At 42.9% G+C, this 16761-nt stretch overlaps 1 protein-coding gene across 1 annotated transcript in view; it reads left to right on the forward strand.

The window, feature by feature from the left end:
• Positions 1–7629, forward strand: part of dnah9 (dynein, axonemal, heavy chain 9) — a 153996-nt gene extending 146367 nt beyond the window's left edge. Inside the window, exons 79-81 of the mRNA XM_047610044.1 lie at positions 2581–2834; positions 2919–3054; positions 4668–7629. Of these exons, the coding sequence (XP_047466000.1) occupies positions 2581–2834; positions 2919–3054; positions 4668–4895 (618 nt within the window). The 3' untranslated portion in view covers positions 4896–7629. The remainder of the gene's footprint in view (positions 1–2580; positions 2835–2918; positions 3055–4667) is intronic.
• The last annotated feature ends 9132 nt before the right edge of the window (positions 7630–16761 follow it).

The following is a 16761-nucleotide window of genomic DNA, read 5'->3' on the forward strand; positions in this document are numbered from 1 at the left end:
CTGAAGAGTCACAACTGTTTTGGAGGCACAAGAGAGACGTACACAATATTAGGCAGGTGGTCATAATGTAATGCCTCATCAGTGTAGATCAGAGGTGATTACACATCCAACCAGCTCTGCAGTTCACAGCTTAGTTTAGTCTCACTGCTCCCATCATCCTTGGCCTTGTACTGCTTCCTCTTAATACAACTCTAATATTCCATTGTACACTACCAGCCGAGGACAAAACAGATGAAAAGAAAAGCCATTGGCTGTTGAACAAAGAGGAGGAGTAGAAGAGATCGTTCAGACATTTCTTTTATTTTGCTTGTGTATTATTCATGTAAATTCTCACTATACACTCATATACAGTCAGTCATGCTGTTTGAGTGTCTTATACCTGCTGAGTCCAACATTCCTATTCCTATTATCCTTCCAAAGCTTTTCTTATTGACCGGGTGAAATAGGCAGCTGCCTCAGGGTCCCTACAGATCCCTAGGGGGCCCCTGACTCCCTGTTTCACAGCATGACAGCTGGTTTAGGTAATGTAATCAATTGTAAAAATCTAATAAAACACTACTGCTGCTGTAAAGCTAAACTAGAGACTCTTGTAGATACATTTAATACATTTACCGTGTTATGTATCGACAAAAAAAAAAATGTGTAATAAGATAACGTAGCCAGTGTTATTATAGGCATCAGAGAAGTGGTTGGTGTTAATGTTATAAGAAAGTTGCCCTTTGCTGCATCTATCTACAGAACTTGAGTTGGGTTATGGCAAACGATCAAGTTATTGTTCTTCTTTCTTTTTATTTACTTTATTGATCCCATCCATTCATTTAAACAGCAGTATGTGCCCCTGAGCAGTTAGACCACTTACAACCATGTGAACTTCATGTGAACCATGACTCGAATCCTACCACGGAAGCCTCAGTTATCCTCGACATAAACTGTATCTCTGACTCACTTTGCATCGGCTCGGCTGCTGTTGACATCGGCAGGAGGCTGCTTCGTATTCCTGCCTAACTGAACCCTTTTTCACTCTTGTTTGTCAGAAAGCCAGGCTTAAGGCTGTGACTCAGAGATCTGGCTTACGGAGGAGCAGAGAGGAATGAGACGTCTGCACTCTGTGTGTCAAACCTGAATGAGTCGCATGTTAACAACAAACGAAAAGAGAAAAGTGGGGGGTGAATGTGTAAACGCGTTTGTCAGGAGTTATGAGGCTTCGATCTCCCTGCACTACAAGCCCCAATGAATCGGCTCAGTGATTTAAAAGCCATGTAGACTATTGTACCAGCAAATGGAATCATATTTCGTCTTTATAGTGGAATAAATAGCGAGTATCGAAATGTTAACCTTGGTGAGCTGGCGCAGCTTCATGGTGTGCATAGTGAGGTGCGGCTGAACTGATGGATCAGAATTATCGTGAGAAGTATTGGAAGGTGAAAGGTTCATGGTAAATGCGCTGATGTAGATAAATCAACAGAACCTTATCACCCTCATAAAGAATTCTTCTGACTGTCATGTAACATGGGTATCTGTACATCAGCAGCGCATCAGCTGCAGCATCAGCTGGTGAAGGACACCGTTGTTTTCACTCTTGTGTTGTCTCATTACTCTTAAGTGCCACCTCCTCTTGGTTATCTTAAAGCATGTTTCCTTATCTGGATGTGCTTGTCCCCATGTTTATGTATGCTTCACTCATTTCTGACGACCTGATACCAATCACTGTTCAGCGGCAGAGGCAAACAGGAAGTGACACGACCAATTTCCTAGAAAGAAAATTCACCAGCTAACAGAAAAGTTTTGTGGAGGCAGCATCTGTCGGCACGGAGAGCAGCCGTACTAGCGGGAACAGAAATTTTCAGATGATTGGAAAGAGCGTGAAAGCCAAATTATACAACAGATTTCTCATATCCACAAGCAGTCTGTTCATAGAAGTACAGCAAACAATGAAACGTTCAAGTCACAGAGATCATAAAGTTTATGTCTAACCGGAATGAAATTGCATGTTGTTTTTCTGCTCCAGCATACAGCTCTCAGTTACATCATTTGGTCTTTGTTGAACAGAAATTAAATAACAAAGGGGGCGAAATGTTTGTTTTAAAGTCAGGCAGCGGCGAGGATACAACCCAAAAAGAGCCACAGAATATGAAGCACAAGCTGCATTCTCTGTCTTGCCTTCTTAACATAAGATTAAGAAGATATTTAAGTTGCATTTTCCATCTCAGCAATGTCGTTGTCCCACTGAACAGTTTGAATCTATTCAAACTGTTTTGAATCAAATTATGTTTTGTTGAACTTTGTATTCCAGACTAACAGCAAATCGCCTTGACATTGTTGACCTTTGAGAGAACAGAGTCAGTGTCCAAAGCAGAATAAGCTATTGCAGCCTATCAGCTCTGTTGTGCTCTCCAGCTTTAGTTAGTTTAGTTATGAGACTAGAGTCTGTAAGTGACTGATATATCCAGTTAGCAGACTAAGCTGTACTTTTCCATGCTCTGGATGGTTCACCAGCAACATTTGAGTAACATTATTATCAATACATTTAAAACAATATATTCCACAGTGGAAATGACAGTGTTTTCTGTGACCCATCAGGGAGAGCTGACCATGACCAGCGACATGGAGAACCTTCAGAATGCTGTTTTCCTGGACATGGTGCCGGACAGTTGGACCAAACGGGCGTACCCCTCCATGTCAGGCTTGGCCCTGTGGTTCACTGACCTGCTGGTCAGGATCAAGGAGCTGGAGGCCTGGTCGGCCGACTTCATCTTACCTTCTGCAGTGTGGCTGGCTGGCTTCTTCAACCCTCAGTCTTTCCTCACAGCCATCATGCAGGCTATGGCTAGAAGGTAGGTCTGGTTTCCATTACCACATCAAACTTGACGGACTACGCTTGAGGCGGTAAATTAAACCACTCTGCGCTTGGACAACAGGAACGAGTGGCCCCTGGACAGCATGTGTCTGCAGTGTGACGTCACAAAGAAGAACCGCGAGGACTTCGGCTCTGCTCCCCGCGAGGGGGCCTACGTCCACGGGCTGTACATGGAGGGTGCACGCTGGGACACACAGGTACGGGAGTTATTCACTGATGTCTTTGCTCAGTCGATTGTCACAGAGGTGGCAAATGGTTGGTTTTGACATGTAATCTCCTGGGAAGGTGAATGTATAAATCAAAACAGCGCCCTTTAATCCACCAGAGCCTTGTGCTGTAATATACCTTTATTCCTTCCACTTCTGACGATAGATGACAGACACTTGAACATAAGGTGAGCTAACCTGAAAATCCATTTAAACTGAGTCAAGTAAAACAGCTTCAATATTTCTCACCTAAAGGGCTTCCACGTTCCCTTTGTGATTTAGTTCTCTGCTTTGCATCATGCACATGTTCAGCTCTTCCAGTGCGGTGCATTACTCAGCTTCCCAGGGCTCCATCTATTTACATCTATCTACTGTATATGTGCCCGGCTTTCAAGAAGCATCCCTGTAGACTTCTTAATTAGGGAATGTACAGAGTGTGCACTCGAACACTTAGATCACCCTTTGGAGGAGTGGCTCCCTTTTTCTTCATTTAAGTTGGACATGCAGGCAAATAGACAGGCGGACAGACGGGCCTCCACTCCTCCACCTCCTCCTCCTCTCTTCACGTCCTCCTCTCAGCCCTCGGCCAGTTCTATGCCACTGGCGGGGAGTAGCAGAGTGTAAATAGGAGACTAAGCAGCACTCCATCTGGACACAACTCTGTGCAGCAATAAAAGTAAAAAATGTATGATAAAGCCACTCATCTCTTTAATGAAGCTTGTATTTTATCCGCTACAGACTGTATATGATGAACGTCGTGCACGGCTGTAACAGAAAATGCAGTTATTACACAGTGGAAGGATGCGTGATTATGTGATGGAGCCCAATTATTGGTGATGACTAATAATCATCATAATAGTAGATTTTATTCTCTCATGCTCTGCTGTGACATAAACCAATACAAATGGATATCTGTTACTGGAGTAGCAGTGTATGGACAGCAGCAACATATAATAAATCTCAATGAGCCCACACAGCTCGCTTTAAGACACCAATCATTTGTATTTACCCAAACACACATCAAGTTATTGGTATTTAACAGCTCTTTAAAGTTTTATAGAAATTGCAAATGCAATTAGGGCTGTGTCCTCTGAGCTTTCCAAAGTCATCAGGATTTACATTCATTCCTGAAAGTCACTGTGCATGCATGGAGAAACTTCTGTTTGTGAAGCGCCGCGTGTAGGAGGATTAATTAATGAGACAGACCACTCTGTTTCAGTGTGTTTAGAGAGTGTGTATTCTTCGACAGGGCGCCTTGACTTCCACTCAAACTCTCCTGACTTTCACCACTTTTCAAGGATGCCACAGTATTCTGTTCAGCAAACTCAAAGTCACTTGTGCCGACCAAGATTAGTCAAACGCCCCCCGCCCACCCCCCCACACCCCACAAGAGAACATTATTAACGACTGCTTCAATGGCAGTTGCAGCGTCTGTGCGAAGTTTTCACTGCACCTCAAACTAATTTATAACTTCCTCCAGCCCTGTGAAATGTTTCTGTCTGTGCTTGACTGGCTTGTCATTCCCACCGCACACCCCCTTCCCTCCCTTCCTTCCGTCCTTCCTCCCTCCCGCCTCCCCCCTCTGTCATTACTTTTTCTTTCAGACCGGCATGATCGTGGATGCCCGTCTGAAAGAGCTCACCCCGGCCATGCCCGTCATCTTCATCAAGGCCATCCCTGTTGACAAACAGGAGAACAGAAACGTCTACCAGTGTCCCGTCTACAAGACCCGCCAGAGGGGACCCACATACGTGTGGACCTTCAACCTGAAGACCAAAGAAAACCCCTCCAAGTGGACTTTAGCGGGTGTGGCCTTGCTGCTGCAGATCTAGCACGAGTTGAATAAGATGGACATGGGGATGGTGACATTGAAATACTGAGCATTTTAAAGAATAAGCTTTTGAAAGAACCAATCATAAGATAGTTTTCCTACAAATTAAAAGTTTCCTTTGTTGATAAAGCACATCTTTTCTCATTTCAAAACACTCAGGGGGGTTGTTGCATCAGCCTTGCTCTGCCTAGTACCTTATGTTTGTTGGCTGACAGAGGCAAGCTCTAGAGAGATACTGCTGAGTCGCCTATGTGATGTGTCACTTATATCACAGATTGAACTCACCAAAAAAACAAGCAATGTATGAACTGATGTACATCCAAAGTTATATTATATTACATTATAGCCATTATGAATAATCATGCAAAAATAACGTGCAGCTCTGCTATCAGAATTTCCCAGCTTTCTGTGCCGTCCAGCAGGAGATGTCCACCAGCTGTGATGTGTTGTGACAGGAATCAGAGAAGGAAAATTAAATGGTTCAATGCCTTTTCCTCATTAGAAATTTCAAACTAGTCCTAGACAACATTTCTGGTAACCACTTTTAAATACTCCCTAGCTTGCACAGCCATAGCAAGCAAACAGTTAACATGCATGCTCATCAACGTATGAGCGCCTGTGCTAGCTCAGCAACCATCTCCTTCCAGGCTGTGCTAGGACCTGCAGGTTTCATTCTTTCCTTCTTCTCATGTTAAGTTGGAGAGCCTATAGTAGTTGTGTGTGTTCAAAGTGCATGAAATGTTGTGCAACAAAGGAAAATTAAACGTTCCAATATTTTGAATTTTTGGACACAGTTACTGTTAGAAGAAGATCTTGATAGAAAGACTGTTTTGATCACAGGACAACTTCGATTATAAGAAAAAACACCATCTATCCTATTTCTAGGTTGGAAGTTTTGATCATAGGAAACACTTTGATATTTGCCTTGTTGGGAAAGTTTCCCAGACATACCATTAATCAGAGTCCTAATCACGGAACACTTTTGATTTTTATAAAGGAAACATGAAATATGGAAACATGTAAAACCCCTTTCCTTTGTCTTTGACAGATTTCCTCTCTGCTTCATATCTGAGATTTCAGGAGACACTTTGAACCAGTTTTTTTTTCTCTTTTTAAGTCACTGAGCTGACAGCAGAACACATTACAGGAGATTTCAAAAAGTCTTGCAGGTTAAACTGGCCTAACCAAACACCTTCAGTGTTGACTCAAAGGTTCTGTGATGTGGTTGTAAAGCTTCAAACAGCTCATGTTGTAACATTCTCTGTATACGGCTGTGCTGTGCAGGTGCTTATTCAGAATTCATTGTGAACATCCACACAAACCCCTCTTGTTGCAATCTATTGCAGTATATTTTCTTGTATTTTGGCTCCAGTCATAGTAACACATCGTCCATCGATAGGTTTAGGAGTCCAATAAACCCTAGACTGTGTAAAGATAGGCAACAGAACAGTTCCTCAAAAGTGAAGCAAGTACAGCTCCCCCTGGTGACTGGCTGCAGCATAGGTCTTAAGCTCCACCTTCTCTGTGTTAGTAAAAAACTAAAATACACGTCAAATCATTTTTGGATGGTTTCAGTTATTTTAGGTAGTTAATATAACTCTGATGTATTTTAAAAGTGCAATATTTTCAGGTAAGTTTAGTTTCAGTGACGCTATAGAAACAGGATATGACATCATGATAACTACCAGTTGCCATGCCAGCCGCTCTGTGAAGTAGTCCAGTAGGGCTGTGAGAGTCGGAAAAAAAAAAGTTAGAAGTATAATCCAACATTTCTCTATAACTGGTGGAGGTAGAGCAGAGTCCAGTATCAATTAAACTAAAGCACAAATTGAGTCTGAGGGAAGTGTGGCCAGGTCATAGATAACACGACTCTGCGTGGCTCCACTCTCGGGCCGTGCTGCACAGACTCTGGCTCTAAACTTGCAGGACTGTGAAAATACATAATTAGAAGAACTACATGCCTAATATTTCCCACATTTCCACATCATTTATCACCATTTCCCCCTTGGTTCTGGAAGACTGAAGTGAAACGTGCCAAGGTGATGGTGACATTGGTGACATACTGTGTATGGCTTAAGATAAAACAGAACTGAATGCTTTTCTACTGTCATTATGTTAAACTGCAACGTTCTTGATTTTGAGATTTGCCTTACATTTGACATATATGGTAATTAGTGACGCTATTCAAACCAGTTCAAAGTATTTTCTCCTGCCATTCACTACCCAGTGTCCCACTGTATCCAGCTGATGGGACCGGACTTTGCCTTTCTATTGACTATCACTCCATACACAGGAAGACCATAAGATTGTTTGCCTCTGTGTTGCACATTAAAATGCAGCTTTCTGAGCCTTCAGTACACGTAGGCTGTTAAAACCATGCACGACTAGTCATGACTTTGTTTGAAGGTCTGTAGCTACATTGTTAGAAATGCTAATTTCTGTATGTGTTTATGGAGAAATTCTGCTAATATGTATGTGTGAGTCACTGTTTGAGGAGGTGTTGTATGGCTGGTTGGGGAATATCACAGAATAAATTTAACTATTGTGTGATTTCACACTTTTTAGCTGAAGTCAGATCAGTAAAACTACCTACGCTGTGTACACATTTTTTTTTTTTAATAGTCACGTCTTTATTAATTACATGCAGGATATATTTTTATATGTGGCAAAAATTTGACAGCAATTTTTTACTTCCTTACAGAAAAGTTCCAGAATAAAGATGTTTTATCTTGCCATTCCAGATTGTGCATGTGGTTTTATTTCCCTATACTCCACGATATATCCTATTTTAGTGTCAGTATGCAGTCATTTCCCCTATCTCCCGTTTCCAGTCCCCCAGTCCTGCCTCTTCTCTTCCAAGTCTTTAGACCAACTCGCTCCCCCTCTCTCCTCCTCCTCCTCCTCCTCCTTCTCCTCCTCCTTCCACTTCACTTCATTCTTCTTCCCTCCTCCCCATTTGAGATTAAAAAACTAAATCTAAAGAACAAAGTGTGGAGTCTCACAGATACATCCTTCAACAACATGTACGTACAGTAGACACACATACATGCAGTATAACCCAGCATTAAAACTCCTCCTTTCTTGTTCTCTTGCCGTCTCCCAGGTTCCCCGGCGTCTCCTTTATCTGCTTATTGGAGAGCCTTAACAATGCGCTCAGAGACAGAGAGGTGGAAGGAGGAGGAGTAGGTGAGGGGACGTAGGAGGAGGAATGCAATGATGCAGGGTGAGCCAATTTATGTAGGTCTCCTAAATTACAGCTTCAGGTGGCATTGTGAAAATAGATCCTGTCTGCGTACACATGTCCCATGCCACTGCAGTGTGGATTTTTTTTTTTTTAGCAGGGAAGTCCTTTGGCCTATAGTGAAGCAGTGGAGCTGCAGTAATGTTCTGACGTGGTTAGGTATTACTAACTCATCCAACTGATCCTTTGTTTGGCCCCGTCTCCCATAGTTACCGAGGCTATATCTGTCCAGCTTCCTATTTTCACACGGAACATTGTACAGTCATAACAGCCACAGACTCATCTCTCAAAATCTGTACCGTCTTTTCAAAATAGTGCGTCTGAAATTTCGCACGGAGGCAAACGGATGCAGCCTCCTGAGATGGAGCCGGTGCCCGAGGATTTTGACGACTGACAAGCGAGAGCCTGCAGTTTTATCATCTGTACCTAGCATTGTGGCACATTCATGGATCTGAGACTCCCTTCCTTAGCTTCCGTTTAATGTTTCCATATGACATGTTTTAAAAAGCAACAAAAGAAAAGCAATAAAGAGCCTTACACCGTATGTTCTCTTTGCAAGCTACTACTTATAGTAAATGGAACTGTGCAAAAAAAAAAAGCCTTAAGCTATGTCCATATATGGGCAAATCTTCCATGTCTAAAATACGGGAGTAAATGAGCAGCCAGCTAGCCAGCCAGTAGTATGAGCATACATTTTACATGAGTTATTCTCACCTTGATGTGTGTGCAGACTATAAATGATCTTGTATTTATGCAGCGCTTTTCTACTCGTCGGTTCTCAAAGCGCTCTGCAGTCATAATGACGCGGCACACTTCTGCACACCTGTGCAAAGCACTGGAGTTTCAGTGTCTTGCTCCGGGTCACGTCAGCATGTGGTCCATGTAGCTACCGGGGTGGGACTAATTGTGTGTTCAGCAACAAGCCACAAGTAGCATCCGATGGAAGCCCAACCCTTGTTGCAACAAATGAAAAGGCCGCAACTATTTTTGCTGCAATGACGCGGCAAAGCATCAACCAGTCGCGTGCTTTGGTTTTATTAGCTTTCTCTTAAGTCCATGTTTCATTCTGTCTGTAAAAAAAAAAAACTGTGAAGCCTTCAGCTGGGTCCCAGAGCTCTTTAACAGGACAACTCCATTTTTAAAAAATGCAGCTTTTCAGAGTGCAGCAGCTATTGTGGGATTACCGGGTATGTAATATACATTGTGTGCCTGAGGATCCCTTGAACATAGCGTAAAGCCACACTAGCGGCTCGGCTCAGCTGTAGTTGTCACCGCAGGGTTCGAGCTAAATTGAAATCTTACCTGCTTCTGATGACAAAGCTTCCAAAATTATAATAATAAGCACTTTATATGATTGATTCGTTCTTCTTTCTATAGAATACTACAGGGGAAAAAAATCCTTTCTCTGAATTTAAACCATATATTCGTTCACACAGCAGAGTGCACCCTTGGAGTAGCGGGCTGCGGTCTGGGAATAGGGAGCTCTGGGCGCCACATCCCTGGACATGGTGGCATACAAACTTGTGACCTTATCGTCCCAAAGCTGCTTCCATAACTCCACTACCTCCCATGCTGCTGCTAAATATATGTTTGCCATGTCACCTATCATACGTTATCATGCTGGCATTGTAACATTTTCCCTTCAGCAGTAGTGAGGATGGCTGAAGCTGATAGAAACTTTTGTTAGTTTTGCACCCGCATTGGTCAGGAACCAAAGGAAAAGGAAGGACATTCATTTTTGCCCCGTGGCTCTTGCAGTCGATTCTGTTCCAAACCAAAACTGGAGGCTCACTATGCAAATTGTGTTTTTTGTTATTCCGAGTATGCTATCCTTTCTTACAAACACTGTTGTAAGTCGTGGGTATTCCAATCATGAGCTGAGATTTTACAATCAATCCCACAAAGTAATGTTGTTTTCTAATGATGTGTTAGCCGGGCCTGGTAATGTTTGCGGCACACAAAGACACAGTTTAATCCATTCCTCATCAATCGTGCTTTCATGTTTTCGGTTTCGGAAACGCCACCTTCCAAACTTCAGCCCCGGCATGCGTCTCACTTATTCTTTCTCATTAGCGGTGCAGGCCCAGAATATGAGCTTCACTTCTGACCAAAGAGTCCTCCAACTGCTCCTGCAGATCAGACCGCCATCCTGGTTTGACATGAAAAGCCAGATGCATAACAGCTCTCCAGAGCAGTTAATGATGGGGCTTTGCAGCTACAGACCCCTGGTCTCAAAGGGCTAAAAACAGCGTGGCGTTTCATATTTCATATTTGTAGGTAAAACGAGTGTTCTAGGCGTGCTACTGAGGAGAGAATGCCGGAGTCGAAGTGAGGGAGGAATCTATCAAAGGGTTCATGCTTGGAATGGAAAAGAAGGCACCTTTAATCATCTGCTTGTGTGAGACGTCAGGCCGTTGCTAGGTTACAGGTCAGCCCGGAGAAGCTACTAATGTGAATGTTATAGAGATGCCTCGGCGTGTATATGTAAGCATGAAGAATTCTAATTTCAGTGAAGTGTGACAACATGATCCCTATGGAGATCTGTGTTGTTAACGTGCTGCCCAGAGTCTCGTTCTACTCATGTCTGACATATCCAGAGACCTTCCCAGTGACAGGAGGCCCAGTGATCCCGTGGTCGTACGGTGAGAAGTAAACTACTGTTACTACGTTCTGTTGGTTTTAGATTCGGTGCTAAGAAGCCTGTGTTGGTCTTGCACTACACCTCCCAGAAATCCATCGGCAGCCAAGCAGCGTGTCTCTTACCCGCCCTAAAATTCACATCACACCCCTTCTGAGCGCTGAGAAATGTGCTGTCCTGACAACCCAAAGTGCGGCGGTGACTCACTGATAAATAACGCAACGTTATCTCGCCCTATAATTCCACCTAGCCCATTCTCCTCACATCTCGCCCGTTCCCCTCCCTGCTCAGACCTGCAGAAGTCGGCTGCGGCGGAATGTCGCAGTCGTGGTGCGGTTCCCGTGCGAGGGCCTCCGCTCCTCCAGCCTCTGGCTCCTCTCGTCCTCCCACAGCCAGCAGACTCAGCCGCTGCGCGGGCCAACTGCGAGAGGAGCAGTTTTTGGCAAGGGCTGGATGGTGGGGTAATTAGCTTTGACAGAGCTGATGAGTTGCTAATTAAATGTTTATCTGAATCTGGCATCTGTCGTAAAACAAATGTCTGTTAGCTGCCTACAATCTGTGGATTATCGCAAATAACTGGGGCTGGGTCCTGCGCGCGGGGAGATAAGCTGAGAGAGGACGACGCGGATTTGGGGCACATTTCGAGCATTCAGGCAGAAACCAGCCGCAGCAGCAGCACCTACTGTGTGCTCACTGTGACTCATAATGGCAGTGATTATCTCAGTCCACATTCAAGCTACCAATCGTGTACTAAACTGAAAGTTTTATGTAGTAGCAGTTATTATTTAGTCTGAGTTTGAATTTTTAATCTATTAAGATCATTTTAAACTCGGTCATCAAAGCCCCCGATTAGATATTTTTCACTAAAGAAGGTTCTTGAAAAGTTTCAGGATACGAGATAAATGTAAAGTTTGAGATCTCTTCCTTCTATCCCTTACAACAGAGATGAATTCATCTAAAATCTGGTGCTTTGAACAGTCCTGATGGTAGTTCCACAGAAATCTGCTCTCAAAACAGTTTGTGATCCAGTAGCTTTTAAAAAAAGATTCAACTCTTTGACCCTGTGATGTTTCCTTTATGGAGTAATAATAGCATAATATGATAAAAGTGTTTTAGGACCTTCAAACTACTCAAAACAAATAGTTATAAAATACTGACAACCATTTTCACAAATAAGTTGTGTTTTGTAACGTATTTCATATATTGAACATTTATGGCAATTTGTTTTGGATTGTGTCCTTGTTCAGAAAGAGATGGACTGAAAAACCAATGTAGACTGCATTAGCTCGAATAGAAAAATCATACATAGACGTATAACCATTTCCACAGGATGGAATTAAAGCATTTTTAAAGCAAAAGATTAAACTGGCATTGTGCAGGGCTGAACAGAGACTACATCAGTGAGATAAGGAGAAGGTCTCCTTGTGTCTCCAAACCAGCTGTGACTCATCAGAGAATGGACATGGGTCTTCTGAGGGTGTCCTGTGGTGTCTGGAAACAGGTGCAGAGATCTCAGAAACCCACTCATCATCTTTCAGGTTAATACCTGAGCTTAACTGTTCATCTTCACCTTATTTAATATCAACCCCCCATCTGAGTGAATATATCAACTGATATTCAGCTGTTTGTCTTGGCTGTCCAACGATGACTGAAAGTCCCCCTCACGAATGAAAGGGTGAATCTGTGTCTCTTTTCAAAACCCTGTGTGTCTCCTCTGCTTTCATGCTTTCAGTCTGATTGTTCCTGAACAGCTACCATAGGCCAGCGCTACCAGATGAGAGCTATCCACATGTTGATACACTCAGTCATTACCATGCTCTCAGGCCCATAAACTTTATGAGGAGTAGCAATAGGGCCCAATTAGTTCCCTTTTTTTGTGTGTGTCCTCTCAGACTGCACTCCGTGTGCCCTACTTTGTTGGTAGAGTTTGTTGTGGCTGGATGCGTCCTAAAAGCCTGCAGCTGCTTCACGAGGCTGATAAAATGCATTTCTGCATGGCATAAATATATTGGAATTTATCAGTGGAAGACATTCGAGTGGGAAAGCGTTTCTTGTAGGAAAGCTGCAGACATTACTCTCCATTAAGGAAGCTAAACGGTATCTATAGTACAGAGGTTTACATTCACCGGCATCAATTTACAATAACTTTCCATGTTAGTTCATCACGAAATGTGATCTGATCGTCATCTAAGTCACACATACAGACAGACAAACACAATGTGCTTAAGCTAATGGGACACTTCACCGAGCTTTAAGAGTCATTTCAGCGTAGAGCACACTTGTAGGGAGAGTTGCTGCCTGACTAAATTGCCTCCATTTATAGACAGATTTTCTAGTTGTGAGCTGACAGATATCCAACCTCAGGGTATGCCATGTTTTTTAGAAGTTAAGTAGCTCTAACGCACACCACCAGCATGATTAGTTTTTGATCAAGTCGTCTGAATGATGAGTTCAGTATGGGCAATACACTGATGTCTGCGTGTCATGAGTTGCATGGTAGTGTGTATTCAGCTTCAGAGTTGGAGTTTTACTGCCAGCTATTCTCCAGTGCGGCACGTAGAAAATAGTCATAGAAGAAAAGTGACAAGCACTTGAAATCCCTTTCAGAGACAGAAGAAATGATGCACTTGAACATAACACCAGAGCTGAACTAAACTCCACAGTGTACTGTGTGCCTGCTCAATGCATCCCATGTGCTGACAGGGGTCGGGCCACTGTCATGTTATTTCGACCCTCTGCAAGGTGTCCACTGCAGATTAAATTTAAAAACAGGGGAAAAGAATAACAACATAACCTCTGTTGTCATCTCAGAGGGCACTAGAAGGCTTGTCACTTTACAGGATTTTGGTTTCAGACCTGTCACTTTTTTCACCCCGGCTGAGTTTGTGAGAAGATGTTTATTTTCACTTCTTTAACAAGTGTGAGAGGAAGATACAACCCAGAGTAGAACTAGCTAAATTTTTCTATTCTTTGTCTATCTAAAGTACATTCTGTAAATGTCACTGGGAAACTTTCTGAGGGTTTGGGCAGAAAATTTCTACTTTCTATTTCAAATTCATGAGACAAGAGAATGTGTCTGGCAGTGCACACTGACAGCACCACCGGGATGGCAAAAGTAAGGGACAAAGTACAGAGAGAGAAAGCTAAATTTTTAACCAGCAAAATAAGTCGCCTGGCCCCCGGATTGTGTTTGCATTAAAAACAGAAGAGATGGGTAATGAAATACATTGTTGAAGAAATGTCTTCCATATAAGATGCAGGAAGACAGTTTGAAAGCTGATGATTATTTTATGGAAGGCCGTGTTCTTGGCCAGTTTCCCTCCTCTTCCCTCCGCTTGAATTGCAGTGCTTGTCCCATGATATCGTAGCCATCTTACCTCTCACGCTTCAGCTGCTCCCCAATTCATAGATACTTTTGTGATTGTAGTCTCATATTTTCATTTAAATGCTGATGGGCCAGAGGATCAGTGCAAATTGGAAACCCAAACTGATTCTGCTATTTTCTTGTCCTTTATTTATTTATTTTTTTCTTACGTGTTTGTGGAGGAGTGCAATTGCAGCCACTGTTGTTTGCTGTAGAATTGTTATTCGCACCCATGGATTTCCATGAATTTAAAGAAGGTTTGAAATTGCACTGACCCGCGTTAAAATCAGCTGTATTAATTCAGATGTCACATTGCAGCGATGGCCAGGCCGGCACAGGTGCCATACATCATGCTGGAACTGTCAGTTAAATGTATGGGCCCGGCTGTGAAATACTGTCAGATAAGGTGTGTGACCCCCAACCTCTGTACATTCAAAGCCTTACAGTTGGTAGACCGGTAATTGCACTTTTTTTCTGAGGCAGAGCTGCTCCAGAGGCAGAAATAATCTTACTAGCTGATCCACCTCAGCAGGCAGGGACAAAGATGATGTTTACACAGTGCAGACTTCTTAACTGGAGGTTACAAAGAATGAAGTGAATAAAATCCGTCGTAGAAGGTAAATTGCTTTACAAAGTTGTTTACTTTGTAAAGCAAGAAGTCACATTCTCGTGCGGCTTAAAACATTTTAAGTGATGCTCTAGACATACACTGTTGCCATCCATTAACTTTGAGGGCTTATGAAAGGCCTGTTCAAAGAGAATGGTCAAAATCAAAGCAGCGGAGCCTGAGTTATCCTTTAAGTTCCTCTGGCTCAAGCTTAAAAAATACTTCACTTGCCTTGATGCAAGTCAGTCATGTGGAAACTCCCAAGTAGGATGTTGTAGTCGCCAAAAAAGCAAGAGCTAGCATCAGTTGCTCCCTGAGGGACGGGCCAAGGTGGACTGGACAACCTGTCAGTGATAAATGGTCTTGTATTTGAATAGGAATTTGCTACGTAATGGTCCTCAAAGCACTTTATCGTCACAATGACATTCAACCAGCACACAAATAATAGTGCCAGGCTCCGGGGGTTGGGGGTTGTCATTTTGACATGTGGTCCATGGACCAGAACCAAAACCACCAGACCACCAGTCCTTCTGAGCCCCTGTTCACCCCCTATGTCACTGACGGAATGATTTACAGGCCTAAAGATCAAGTAACTTGACGTGCCACAGTATTTGTTGAACAAACCCATTACCAAAGTCCAATGACACAGAAGTGACTTTACCTATCTATGTGGTGAGATGAATTTTAATGTGAAAGGTACTCTTAGAAAGGATTGGCAGTAGTACACCACAAGACACTGATTGGGCCAACCTCTGTGCCAAAAGCTCAGATCTTGAAGGATGCCAAGATAGATTGTTGTGTGATTTTGTGATGTCCCAACTCTTGTTAGGATCCAGCTGCCTCTATAGGTAGGATATTCTAACATCTAGATTTGTACGATTTTAGGAAGTTGCCAGCCATGCTGCATACCTCAAGAAATTATTAAATTTTACTCGTTGGTGATTTGAAGTAGCTGATTCCAGTTAGCAAATGCAGCCCACACTTCAATGCTCGCTTACCCAAACACTATGATCCATTTTAATGTGAAGCATGTCAAAATGCATTGATCAGGCGTAACATTATGACCATAACATTGACCATCTTGAAACAATACAATGCTCTACTGGGAAAGTTTTGGACCTTGCACTCATGTGGATGTTACTTAGACATGTAGCACCCACCTAGACCAGACCAGATACCCTCACCTTGGCATGACCTTGATGGCAGCAGCCACCCCCAGCCTGACATAGACACACACAAAAAAACGTTAAGAACAACTCAAAAAAAAACAAAAAAAAAAGAACATGGAAAACCTACAAATTCTCTCGATCCCAAACCGATCAAGTATCTGCGGCATTATCCACAGAGGCCCCTCCACTCAACCCTTAGGACCCAAAGGCCCACACTAACACTATTCTGTTTCCAGACACCACAGGACACCCTCAGAAAGCTCATATCCATTCTTTGATGAGTCACTACTGTGTTGGAGGCACAAGGTAGCCCTACACAATAGAAGGTGGTCATAATGTTATGCCTGATCAGTGTCTGCTGTGTGTAGGTATTTAAACACTGTTGAAACAATGATTACGTGAAGTATAAATTTGATTTGTAGATAGAGGAGAAATCTCAGTTGTATCAATGATGGTTCAGTTCTATTAATCAGTAATTCCATGAGAGTGAATTAGCAAAATCCCCCTTAAGACCTGTGCTGAAGACCTGTGATTATCATACTGTGACAATTAAAAATGACTCCTTTGAGAATGCGGGTTTCTAGCTATAACCAATACTTGACCTCAATGAGCCACAATCAGAGACCCAATCAGCGATGATTAGAGATCTTCTGTTATTTGCCATCTTACCCCCTGCTACTCTTTTGTCTTGTTGTCTGAACTCAACTTTTGGAAGGCAAAATGTGTTGGTTGCTGGCTTACTGTAGACTTCTTGTGTGTGTGTGCATTTGGTCCAAATACAACAGGCTTTTTAACCTTTTATGCGGCAAGGAACCATACATGGTCACTTCAGCACACATTTTAAGTTG

This window comes from Mugil cephalus, chromosome 16 (genome assembly GCF_022458985.1).
Source record: "Mugil cephalus isolate CIBA_MC_2020 chromosome 16, CIBA_Mcephalus_1.1, whole genome shotgun sequence".
Lineage (NCBI taxonomy): Eukaryota > Metazoa > Chordata > Actinopteri > Mugiliformes > Mugilidae > Mugil > Mugil cephalus.